This window comes from Triturus cristatus, chromosome 5_2, assembly GCF_964204655.1.
Source record: "Triturus cristatus chromosome 5_2, aTriCri1.1, whole genome shotgun sequence".
Lineage (NCBI taxonomy): Eukaryota > Metazoa > Chordata > Amphibia > Caudata > Salamandridae > Triturus > Triturus cristatus.
The window spans coordinates 403817503-403831318 of record NC_140588.1 but is presented as its reverse complement, the minus strand read 5'-3'; the positions used below and the strand labels follow the sequence as shown (position 1 = coordinate 403831318).

Genomic DNA, 13816 nt, shown 5'->3' with positions numbered 1-13816 from the left:
TAATGCGACATATATTTTTTTACACACACCGTGGCATAGGCGTACTCGCCGTCGCCACTACATTGATTACAGTTCCTTGGGGCAACTTGCTGGTGTGACGAGCAGTGTGCGGCCAATTGAACTTGATATATTACAGCTCCCTTGAGCCACCGGGCTGACGAGTCCTGGATCAGCACCTGCGCGCCATGAGAGGTACTCTACCTGTTTTTAATTTTTGGCAGTCCACGCGGCACCCCTTTACACTTACCAGCTCCCTGCTGACGAGAGGCAACTACCTCGAAACACGTGTCCCGGGATGGCTAATGCGACACATACTTTTTTACACACACCGTGGCATAGGCGTACTCGCCGTCGCCACTACATTGACCACAGTTCCTTGGGGCAACTTGCTGGTGTGACGAGCAGTGTGCGGCCAATTGAACTTGATATATTACGGCACCCTTGAGCCACCGGGCTGACGAGTCCAGGATCAGCACCTGCACGCCATGAGAGGTACTCTACCTGTTTTTAATTTTTGGCAGTCCACGCGGCACCCCTTTACACTTACCTGCTCCCTGCTGACGAGAGGCAACTACCTCGAAACACGTGTCCAGGGATGGCTAATGCGACACATACTTTTTTACACACACCGTGGCATAGGCGTACTCGCCGTCGCCACTACATTGACCACAGTTCCTTGGGGCAACTTGCTGGTGTGACGAGCAGTGTGTGGCCAATTGAACTTGATATATTACGGTTCCCTTGAGCCACCGGGCTGACGAATCCTGGATCAGCACCTGCGCGCCATGAGAGGTACTCTACCTGTTTTTAATTTTTGGCAGTCCACGCGGCACCCCTTTACACTTACCTGCTCCCTGCTGACGAGAGACAACTACCTCGAAACACGTGTCCAGGGATGGCTAATGCGACACATACTTTTTTACACACACCGTGGCATAGGCGTACTCGCCGTCGCCACTACATTGACCACAGTTCCTTGGGGCAACTTGCTGGTGTGACGAGCAGTGTGCGGCCAATTGAACTTGATATATTACAGCTCCCTTGAGCCACCGGGCTGACGAGTCCTGGATCAGCACCTGCGCGCCATGAGAGGTACTCTACCTGTTTTGAATTTTTGGCAGTCCACGCGGCACCCCTTTACACTTACCTGCTCCCTGCTGACGAGAGGCAACTACCTTGAAACACGTGTCCAGGGATGGCTAATGCGACACATACTTTTTTACACACACCGTGGCATAGGTGTACTCGCCGTCGCCACTACATTGACCACAGTTCCTTGGGGCAACTTGCTGGTGTGACGAGCAGTGTGCGGCCAATTGAACTTGATATATTACGGCACCCTTGAGCCACCGGGCTGACGAGTCCTGGATCAGCACCTGCGCGCCATGAGAGGTACTCTACCTGTTTTTAATTTTTGGCAGTCCATGCGGCACCCCTTTACACTTACCTGCTCCCTGCTGACGAGAGGCAACTACCTCGAAATACGTGTCCAGGGATGGCTACTGCGACACATACTTTTTTACACACACCGTGGCATAGGCGTACTCGCCGTCGCCACTACATCGACCACAGTTCCTTGGGGCAACTTGCTGGTGTGACGAGCAGTGTGCGGCCAATTGAACTTGATATATTACAACTCCCTTGAGCCACCGGGCTGACGAGTCCTGGATCAGCACCTGCGCGCCATGAGAGGTACTCTACCTGTTTTTAATTTTTGGCAGTCCACGCGGCACCCCTTTACACTTACCTGCTCCCTGCTGACGAGAGGCAACTACCTCGAAACACGTGTCCAGGGATGGCTAATGCAACACATACTTTTTTACACACACCGTGGCATAGGCGTACTCGCCGTCGCCACTACATTGACCACAGTTCCTTGGGGCAACTTGCTGGTGTGACGAGCAGTGTGCGGCCAATTGAACTTGATATATTACAGCTCCCTTGAGCCACCGGGCTGACGAGTCCTGGATCAGCACCTGCACGCCATGAGAGGTTCTCTACCTGTTTTAAATTTTTGGCAGTCCATGCGGCACCCCTTTACACTTACCTGCTCCCTGCTGACGAGAGGCAACTACCTCGAAATACGTGTCCAGGGATGGCTACTGCGACACATACTTTTTTACACACACCGTGGCATAGGCGTACTCGCCGTCGCCACTACATCGACCACAGTTCCTTGGGGCAACTTGCTGGTGTGACGAGCAGTGTGCGGCCAATTGAACTTGATATATTACAACTCCCTTGAGCCACCGGGCTGACGAGTCCTGGATCAGCACCTGCGCGCCATGAGAGGTACTCTACCTGTTTTTAATTTTTGGCAGTCCACGCGGCACCCTTTTACACTTACCTGCTCCCTGCTGACGAGAGGCAACTACCTCGAAACACGTGTCCAGGGATGGCTAATGCAACACATACTTTTTTACACACACCGTGGCATAGGCGTACTCGCCGTCGCCACTACATTGACCACAGTTCCTTGGGGCAACTTGCTGGTGTGACGAGCAGTGTGCGGCCAATTGAACTTGATATATTACAGCTCCCTTGAGCCACCGGGCTGACGAGTCCTGGATCAGCACCTGCACGCCATGAGAGGTTCTCTACCTGTTTTAAATTTTTGGCAGTCCACGCGGCACCCCTTTACACTTACCTGCTCCCTGCTGACGAGAGGCAACTACCTCGAAACACGTGTCCAGGGATGGCTAATGCGACATATATTTTTTTACACACACCGTGGCATAGGCGTACTCGCCGTCGCCACTACATTGACCACAGTTCCTTGGGGCAACTTGCTGGTGTGACGAGCAGTGTGCGGCCAATTGAACTTGATAATTGCTATGTCTGCATGAAATTACCTGCATCTGTAGCAGAGGGAGTGACCTATCATCATTTACCCTTAACCTATGGTATATCCTATAGTGTTTTAGCAAGTTTGTTTTATAAAACTGGAAAAGTGCAATATTATTAGTCTAACATATGTGTGATTTTTTCTGAGGTTCCTATGCGAAAAAGCATGAACCCTGTTCTTAGTACAAAAGACTCAGAGTGTAGGGGTGAATATTTCTTTACCATGAAAGCAATAGATATAGCTGAAGCACATAATAACAATTTAACCTGTAAATTGTATGAAGAAGAGAAAATATTTTTGAATTTAGTGGAACAAAGGAGACAGGATTTCCAACGAAGAGCCTCTGAACCTAAACCTCAGATACCGAAATGGGCTGAGGAAGGAGAGCATTTTGCAAATGGCAAAACTCATGCTAGCATGCCTTTAGGTTTTGAAAAGAAAGGGAAAATCTGTCTCCTTAGGTTAAAAACAGAATATAACAATGTGTTTATTGGTTCCAGTGAATGTGAGCACAATTTCTTAATAATCGGGGGATGGGGACTAAAAGGAGGAACTGATCCAGTATTTCCTGGAATTTATTACGTGTGTGGCAATAAAGCCTACTTTAGGCTGCCAGACCATTGGTATGGGAGTTACTATTTTGGAATATTATTCCCTAAGGTTTATCATGTAAAAAGACTCACTGGAAGCAATGAAGACGCAAATGGACTAACACGTGTAAAAAGAGCTAGTTTTTCAGAGATCGTAGGTGAAATTTTTGGTGCAGTGACACCTTCAATGGGAGTTCTTCTGAATTCACGGAAAATGTGCCAGTTGTCTACAGTAGTCGATCGTCTATCTACTGACACTTGTGGAGGATTTCTGCTTATCAACACTGAATTAGTGGCGGTCAGATCTATGGTTATTCAAAATCGACTTTCCCTTGACATATTATTGGCAAAAGAGGGTGGAGTCTGTAAATTATTGAAAACGCAACATTGTTGCACGTATATTCCAGATAAAAGTGTTGAAATTGGAAAATATATTAAAAATATTACGAAATTGGAAGAAGAGTTTAAATCACTGGAAGTTGAAAGTGTATGGAATAAATTTGCAAATAGTTTTACCAACATAGGTAGTTGGTTTTCTAATTTAGGAATAAGTATACTAGGTCATATAATACTACTCATATTGGGAATAACCCTATTAGTCTTCGCAATAATGTGTTGGCACAAGTGTTGTAAAGGAATAACGAAATATGAAGTGAATGAAAGGGACAAGAAAAGAAAACTTGAAGAAATACAGCTAGAAGAATTAAAAGGAGACTTTTATAAAATAATGAGAGGATTACAATGCAAAAAGGAAAAGAAAAGAAATGAAAGGGTTGAGGAAGAAATTGAGATGTGCTAAAGTTGGCATCTGTTTTTAGTAGAAGATTAATGATGGCAATAAATGCCATCACAGAGGGGATTGATGGAGCAAGGATTCGTAAGAAAGACTTGCTTGGATTCAATTCTCTCATTTAACGTGTAATAAAGTAATCAATTTGTTTTGTGAATACTAAAACCGCAATACATCACAAACATTTTTATCTAGGGGAAGCTTTTCTATGTGCATTACTAACCCGTAACATGAATGTTCTAAAATGGCCGACAAAACGTGTGATTTCTATTGCGCATGCGTCTACTGCATCTACGTAGTAGGACTCTTTCGCTTTTGGTGGGAAACTTTTGCAGCTGCGCAATGGCACTAAAAGTGGCCGCTTTGAACTCACATGTTAATGCACCTGCTACTGCTAAACTAAACCTCGTAAGTTTTATTAGACACTAATGCAAAAGATTTAAATAAGTAAATGGGGATAGAGTAGAAATAAGTGGTATACAGTGAAATCATTTGTTTCTGTGTTCTAACGTGTCTTTTTCTGACTTTATTATTAGTTCTCATTTGGGCCTCGGAGGATGACTGGAATACCTACCTCATTTGAAACTACGCGCATGCGCATAGAGATTGGCCGGAAACAATGATGGCTCCCGTGACACTCAGCCAAGGCCACCTTGAATGAAGAAGACTGAGAAGCTCAACTGATGACCCCTGCGAGAGCAACAATGTTAAATAAAATGTTTAATTTTCTGAGTAATGTGAAATGTGTGTGGGAAATAAGCTATGGGAGAGAAAATTAAGGGGAGGGCACAACAATGGCTCATAGAGAAAATCTTAAATTCTAAGTGGTGTGATGAACTCACCTCCTCATCCTGACCAATCAGAATAAGAGAAAACATAAAAATTGATCCATGGGGGGGTGGTACATGAATCAAGAACAGTATAATTGAGGTAAGATAGCTAGAGACCTTGTCCGACTTGTCAGATCTGTCATTCCGACTCGTCACTGACCCAACGTGTACGCTGCTCCAGTTATTGTCCGAGACGCTGTCTCAGACCCTGCTGCTGACAGAAACTCTGTCCGAAAGTTCTAGATACTGATCGATAATCTATTCATCTAGAGGGATTGCGGAAAAGGGACACCCGAGGAGGATAGTGCCAGAGAGGGGTGCAACGCTGGCGTTGTACTTTAGAAGAAGTTACCCTTCCAGATCTGAATCTGCCCATTTTTCTACCTGTGACCTGCCTTGGAGATTCTATCCGGCCCCCATTAGGAAAGGGGTTCATCCTAGACCATAGGTAAATATAATCAGCAAATCTGTCTTTTATGCCTACCTTCTCTTTTTCCCCCTCCTCCTTTTTTAGGTACCGTCATTATTGATCATTTTAGTTTTGCTATGAAATTATTTAGTGTATTCTGCCTCTTGAAAATGAAGGGGGTTACTGTAATTAAATTGTGACACACAAATTAATTTAGATAAAGGTTTTCAAAACTTCTTGAGTCTGTGGTTATTCAGAGTAAAGAGGTAAATGTCATTCTACCTTAAACTAACTCAGCAACCTGATTCATTGAGGAAGGAAACTATATTTATCGAGTTGGTAAGACTTGGTAAAGGTGAATAACAAAGTTACAGGTATTTTACACAAAATTGATGCCAGCGGGGTTTTACTAGCTTACTGTATGAATGTGGTTTGGAATCAGGTGAGTGAGCATTAGGTGTATGCAGGCGGGCAACTAGAGCCAAATTTCGGGGGGGGGGGCTGAAAAAGATTTCGGGGGGGGGGGGGCTAAGTCTTCCAGCCATAGGCAGAGTGGCTGTAAGGGGTGAAAACACAACAAAAGCCTCATTAACGAGTAAATGGTCTTTTAAAGACCTGTGAAGCACTCGGGTGCGGCAGCAATTAGACGGACGCCAGCCCTCGAGGCTGTCTCAGCCGGGCTGACACACATGACGGGGGGTGCTGAAGCCCGGTGAGCCCAATGGGTGTTGCGCGCCTGGGTGTATGTGTGACCGGAGCTGGTGACCCACGCTCCATCAACAGGTGTTTTTATTTTTACTAACCACCCATATGCCCACCCACCATTCCCCATAGATGCCAGCGTCACTGTGTGATGGTTAGTGGTTGTGTTGTTACGATCACTGGCAGCATGGCAGGGGCAATGTATGGAGCAAGCTACAGTGGCCTCCTGACAAGAGAACTAGGACTTATTTATTATTCTTTTTTTTTACAGATCAAGCACTGGTGGTCACCCTAACACAACTTGTAAAATAACGATCCATTGTGACCCTAAGTACTTCTGACAGGCCAGGCATGTCTGATAACATGTTTTCAACAGACATTCAATATCAGCATTTCGCTTGAGAACATAAATATCAATAGGGCGAGAGTTTCTTCCGTGTATATCGTCTATATTACAGATACTGGACAGATACTGGAATAAGAGAGTTTCAACTTTGCCTTCAATACGGAACAGGCGCTCCGAAGTTTTAAATAAACTTGATTAAAAAAACACATATTCCATGTGTCTCGGCTTTTTAACGTTCGTTACGTTCCGCGCCCGGGTTCCAAGCACAGCGCGCTGACGTCAAAATAGTTGGGTTCTGTGACGCACGCGAAGTGGGGAGTTCCAAACCTTGAGGCCTGTCGTGGCCGGTTCTGCTTCTCCCCTCGTTCATAGGCCATGGACCCGGAGGGAACTCGGCCCATTCCTCCTCCGTTCCTGTGGCTGCTCCAGCGGCGCCGCCGCACTAAGCGTAGGCTGCTCCTCTTCCTATTACTACTTGCCCTGCCCGCAGGTAAGAAAAGCCGCTCGTCGTCAGAGCTTTGGGGGATCAGTAATCTTAAATAGTGAACAAAACATGAAGACACTAAATTGACCTATGTTGGCAGATGCTCCAAAAGAGATTTAGGCTTGTTAAGAATCTGTCAATATTTGTAGTCCGTCGTGAGCACATACTATATTTGAAACGTGTATCCGCTGCTTGAAAGGGAAATATAAAAGTGCAGGTATGAAAGTTGAAGCACTCACTGTCATGGAGTATCCACCGGTTCCCTTACTCACAAATTAAATGTATAGAAGCAGAGCTGAGAAGTTCTGGTACTTTTATCCAAATTAAAGAATTAAGGATACTCTTTAACTGATTGTACCTACCTGTTTAATGCACTTTACACAGAGAAGGTGGGAAAGCCAACGAATCAACAGAGAGAGTCAAGACAAAGGTCTGATTTGCCTCTAAGAGTACAAGCAGGAGCGAGCCTTGTAATGACAGTGCTCTAGAGGCTACAGGGCAGGCCAGAAAGACTCACTTTTAAACAGGGCCGGCTCCAGGAATTGTTTTTTGGGTGGGCCAAGGATGCATTTGGGTGGGCCACTGCGGGCCCAATTTGTCGCTTCTTGTGGTAGCCTACAAGCCCTAGATCACATCATATCTACTTGCAAATAGTTACCATGATACAATGGATCGATTCTGTGTGTATACAGAGCATGTGGAGAGTTATTTGAAAGTAAGAGCAATGTCTGGACCGAAGTGCAAACCCACAAAATTCCAACAGGCCAGGCTTCAAAACAAGTACCTCCAGGCCTGATTATCTGCTTTTCTACCATCCCTCCCCTGTGCACCTTATCTCACAGCTGACCTTGGGCCCCAACCCCATATCAGCCACCATCCAGCTCCACTTGCCTTATTCCCATAAAAAACATTGGCAAAAGCACCTTCAAACTTAAAACAATGAATATAGCAGTAAATATATTTAGCACACACGTTAACATGTTCCACAGTTGCCCTAATGACTTGACTGCTAATTAAATAAAACCAGAAAGGCCATGACAGGGCCGGCTTTAGCTAGTGCGAAAGTCTTTTTTGACGCCCCACCAATGACCTCTATCTCCACAGATACCATTACTACCGCCCTCCAACGGTGCCATTCATCTCACCGTAGCCTCTCTCATGTGCATTTCATTTATTGTATAGCGCTACTCATATCAGTGTAGGGTGTCACAGTACTCTACACCACGCACACATTATACAGAGACAATAAATCATCCAAGTATGTAAATAAGTCTATAGGGAATGCCACATAAGCCAATGAGGATTACAAGGTGTAGGAATCATATGTCATCCATACTGGTGGGCAGTATATTTAAAGATGGTTTGGGCTGGGGAAGCACAAACTCAGAATTTAAAGCATACCACAGTGGTTGGGGGTTGGCTTTACTAATAAAAATGTATATCGTCCCAAACTCTTTTTACACAAGAATCTCTGTGACAAACGCAGTAACCCACTAAGCTATCCACATAAAATACAGTTTATCTGCATTTCAATACTACCAACAAGCAAAGGTTTGCACTCCAGCAGGATCATTAATCACCAGTTATCTGGACATTTTTATTGTTGTCTTGCATCCATGGCCATGATAATGATAGCAAATATTTAAATGAAGCATACACAAAGTATGTGCCTTGCTGGCCCTGTGGATTTAAAAAATAAAAACAAACAGTAACACATTCTCTTACCTACTCTGTTAGTCAAACTTTGAGTCACAGCCTGATCTGATATGCAGCTGCAGGGGTCAGGAAAGGTGAATAGGAATAAACAAACTTTTCTTCAGCGCTGAACACAATAGGAAATATCCACACAGCAGGATGGTAGGCAAAAGTTACTTGGTGCCAAATAAAGAATTTGTCCCCTTCGCCATGCCCCTATTGTTCCTGCACGACACAGCCCACCTTTCCAAAAGGAGTTGGGGGATTGGGGATGGGTGTGAGAAAGAGCCCAGGCCCAATCATTCAACTCCCAGAACAGGAAGGAAAATTTTGGGGGTAGTAACGTTTTAAATTAAGCGCCCTCACTGCGAGGGCCAAGGCTCAGGTTTGGGTGGGCCAGGCTCATGTTTGGGTGGGCCTGGTCCACCCGGCCCCCCCTCTAGAACCGGGCCTGCTTTCGAAGAGGCTACTTCAGTGGTTGGCACATGAGTGCTGCAGCCCACTAGTAGCATTCAATTTAAAGGCCTTGGGTACATGTAGTACTATTAACTAGGCCATTAACTAGGGACTTATATGTAAATTAAACGTACCAGTCAGGTATATGCCAATTGTACCATGTTTTAGGGAGAGCGCGCAAAGACTTTACTAGGTGGGAAAAAGAGCACAGAGTACTAATGCCAACAAAAACGGTTCAGCATCAGTAGGCAAAAATCTAGGGAGGATCCTACAAAAGGTCAATTCCAACAGGCAGCATGCAAGAAATCTTCAACATCCTTTTCATCTTAAGAATGTAGGAAATTGGGCTACTGGCTGGGGGGATGGGAGGGAGGTGAAATCCTATTCAAGCAACAACTCCCCTGGTAGCTTGGCACAAAGCAGTCAGACTTAACTTAATGGCAATGTGTAAGCACTTCAAACAGTAATAAAGTGAAAACGTAACACAAGAAAATTCCCACACCAATTTAGAAAAATAGAGTAAAATTTAATAAAGTATTTGAGACAAAAACAACTAAAATCCAATCAGAACCGGAGATATATATTTTGAAAGATATAAGTAAAAGTAATGCCTAGAAGAACAAAGCAGCAACTGTGGTTTTCTGGTCACGCTGGACCGGGACAAAGTCACAAGTTTAGGCCAGCCGCAGTAGATAATGGGCTAGGTACAGGGACAAAGTTAGGCCTACTGAACAAAGTTCCTTAAAGCCTGGTTGTAGAACTTTGCAATATCCTGCGTTGAGGGTGCGTTATGCATCAACGGTTCCCGGGTGCTGCGAGAGGCGATGCAGAATCTTTTGTGGAGGATGAGATGCGAAGGCTGTTACCAGGAGCTGCAGTGCTGCGATGCAAAGTCCTGCATTGAGGATGAGTCACAGCTGTTTTCCCAAGGAGCTGTGGAACTTCGATGCAAAATCCTTTGTTGAGGAGGCATTGCGCAGTGGCGGTTCCGGTGAGCCGCGAAGCTCTGCATCCGGAATGCGTCACACAGTGGGGTTTGGATGCGGTGCTGGGAGGAGATGCGTTTCTCTGTGTCAATTCTGCCCACACGATCACAGCTGAGTTGGCAGAGCACCTTCAGGCCCACTTCCAAGGGTCCAGGACTGAGTTAGCACCACTTGGAAGGTAGTACTCACAGAAAAGAGAGTCCAGGTGCAGGGTTCAAGGTGGTTGGAGCCTTTTCTGTCCCCGAGGCTCTGATCAGGAGGCCAGCCAACTTGCCCATAGAGTCACTCTTGTGGTCCCATGTTCAAAATGCAGGTCCAGTACTTTTCACTTTGGTAGCAGGGCAACAGAGTAGTGGTCTTTTTTGCAGAGCGGCACAGCAGTCCTTCTGGGTCTCCCACAAGTCTAGAGTCCAGGTCCAGGACTGAGGATCCATTATTTATACCTGGTGCTCACTTTGAAAATGGAGAAGATTCTGGAGGTTTCCACCCCCAGAGGTTCTTGGCATTTTCTGCCTTCCTGCGCTGGCCCCAGCTTGTTTGGGGTCACAAAAGACTAGTGTCAAACCCTTGGTGTGTGTGTTAAAGCAAAGCCTTGGTGATGTGCAAGTGTGGTAGGTGACAGCTCCTCTCCCTCATCAAGTCAGAGATGGCCCATCCTGCCAACATCTATTTCTCTTTGTTGCTCTGTCTGGGAGCAATACACAGGTACATACTGCCAGCAATACCTAGTCATGTGACCCAGGATACAGACTGCAGGCACCAAATGGTTAGAACAACACAATGCTAACTTTCTAAAAGTGGCATTTTCAGATTTGTGTCTTACAATCTGACTTTACAATTAATGAGCATTTAAAATTGCAATTCTTTAGATGCCAAACTCTGTATTCCTCTTGCCCCCAAATGAAAGTTATCACGTATTAAATGTAAAATGTCAACCCAATGTTATCCTACGGGAGAAGTAGGCCTTGCGGTAGTCAAAGACGCATTTAAGAGCGTCTCACTACCAGCACATGTAAAAGTTAAAAGTACATACAAACAAACCACGTTTGCACTACACAAACTTTAAAAATTCTAAAGTTATAGTTATATCTTTAATTCACAATTTATCCACCACCTTCAAATTATTATAAGTGGCATACCTCGTTACTCACTTTTTTCAGCTTTCTAACCAGCCCACGCTAACTATAACTCACCACTCTACCATGCGCTGTGTTGTGACAAATAATGTAATTTGAGAAGTTCTAAGCGTTGTTATGAATGTTATGATTTCACATGCTTTAAGTGATGTAGTATGCAAGGGTATAAACAGTGCATGGGAAGGGCATGAATTATAGTTAATGTAGTGTGGCGAGTGAGATGGCAAGACTGCGTTTGGAGGTGCGCTGCATACAGTAATTTGATGCTGGTGCGTAAATTATAAATTGAAGTTATAATAAAAACTTTACAGTTTTTAATGTTTGTGTACTTTAAGTTGGGTTTGTATGAAATAATTCATAAGCTATTTCTAACTATAAATTATCTTTATACTTTGTTTTCCATTTTATAAATATTGGTTTTTATTTTAGTTTTTTAATAAAAATGTGTTTGAAATCACAGTGTGGAGTGTCATTTATTGAAGTGTCGCAAAGTGTAGTCTAGTATTGAATAGTGAAGGAGAGTGTCATAGAGTCAAGTGTCGTAGAGTGGAGTATTGCAGGGTGGAATAGAGTGCAGTCAAGTAGAGTGGAGTGACGTATCCTCCAGTAGAATAAAGTGTTATACATTGGAGTGACTTGATGTGTTGTATAGTGGAGTGGCGTGTTGAACAGTGTAGCGGCGTGTCGAACAGTAGAGCTGAGTGTTGTACAGTGGAATGTCGTCAACTTGAGTGTCATGAAATGGAGTTTGGTGTGGAGTGGTGTCATCGAGTAGAGTGTTGTAGAGTGGCATAGAGTGTAGCAGAGTGTTATAGAGTGTAGTGGAAAAGAGTGGAGTTAAGTGGAGTGGTGTTGTATCAATCAGTGTTGTTGAATGTAATGTCTGTCATGCAGTAGAGTGGCAGAGAGTGTCGTACAATATAATGTTGTACAGTGGAGTATCAATTTTTGTGAGAACATAGTGCATGGTAGAGTGGTGAGTTATAGTTAGTGTTGTCTGGTTAGCGTGCTGAAAAGAGACGTAATGAGGTCAGCTACTTATAAAAGTTTGAAGGTGGTGGATAAATTGTAAATAAAAGTTATAACTAGAATTTTTAAAGTGTGTGGAGTTTAAAGTTGGTTTGTATAGGGAGAATACGTTTTCCAAACTATAACTAAGCTTTAACCTTTGTTTTTTTCATTGAATTTCAATGCGTTTTAAAAGTTTTTTTTAAATAAAAATGAGTTTCAGATTGTAGAGTTCAGTGTTGCAAGTGGAGAGTTCTTATGTGGTTTGTTGTAAAGTACAGTGGAGGAGATTGTTTGAAATTCTCTTGTCATAGACTGGAGTATTGCAGATTGGATTTGAGTGGTATGAGTAGTGATAGAGATCAGGGTACCTAAAATAAACCCACTTCCACGGATAGAGTAATTTCACAGTTACACGCACATACATCCATCATACGCTAGGGCCCATTTCACTAACATACGCTCAAATACTCTACCAGCATAAGACCTGTGGGAAGGAAACCCTGCATCTATATCTAGGACGATAGGACCTGATTATAGTGGTTATCCTTAAACATACTCTATATAATCTATACAACAATGATCAAAATGTACCCAATAATTGACAAGAAAGAATATTCAACACCATGTTTAAAAGTTATATTGCTTTATCTAAAATTAGTCAAAGTAAATCAGAATAAATCATTTCTCATAGTTACCTATTCTAACTAAGTGTCAGAACGGGTCAGGACCAGTCTCTCGGTAAAGTCTCTCAAGACAGAGTCCTCAACATCGATCCTCAGCAACGCAAGTTCACGCGGCAAAGGTAAAATGGCAAGTGGCAAAAAACCCTCCCTAAGCTAACAATTCTTATAATGAAAAATACAATAGAAACACACATAAAGTTGGCAGGATAAACTGTATCACTGAGCAGAACGAAAAGGAAGAAATGTAACATTGCTACATCTGGAAATCTCCGCTCAGGAAAAGTCACAAGACGTGAACTACGGAACAGGAACCAAGAAACTATCAAAGTATCCAACTTGTACAACTTCCCTCGGCAGCCAGGCCACAGTTCATTGTCTGTTTCTGAAGCTCCTTTGTTTGCCAAGGACGTTCCATTTCTTTTGGAGATCCTCCAAACTGCTGATGTCCTCATGGAAAAATACAATAAGGACCACGGTCAGTTGTCTTCGACCTTATTCCAGCAGGGGTCTCCCTTGCCACATCACAGAATATGCCACAGCCAGGCTTCGAAATACTCTCAGCTCGGTTAAGGCCTTCATAGGCCACAATAGACCATCTTTAATTAAAGAGACAAAATAAACGTTACTACAGCATAATGATTAAACAGTGTTAACCCCACTAATACCCTTATGTGTATGCATTTATCTAGCTTTGCGACATAAAAAGCATTAATTCAGACAGCGTTTTGTGCTAAAAATAAATAGCACACAGCAACGTTTAAACATGAAAACTTGCACGTTATTGTAAATACAGAAACAGCACAAATAAGCTAACCCTCGTGTAACTTTCTTTATGTTAGGACAAACGGGTTGA

General features: G+C 43.9%; 1 protein-coding gene across 1 annotated transcript in view; it reads left to right on the top strand.

The window, feature by feature from the left end:
- The first annotated feature begins 6853 nt into the window (after window positions 1-6853).
- Window positions 6854-13816, top strand: part of ZPBP (zona pellucida binding protein) — a 759369-nt gene continuing 752406 nt past the window's right edge. The window contains exon 1 of the mRNA XM_085606618.1: window positions 6854-7002. Coding sequence (XP_085462744.1) covers window positions 6888-7002 — 115 coding nt within the window. The 5' untranslated portion in view covers window positions 6854-6887. The remainder of the gene's footprint in view (window positions 7003-13816) is intronic.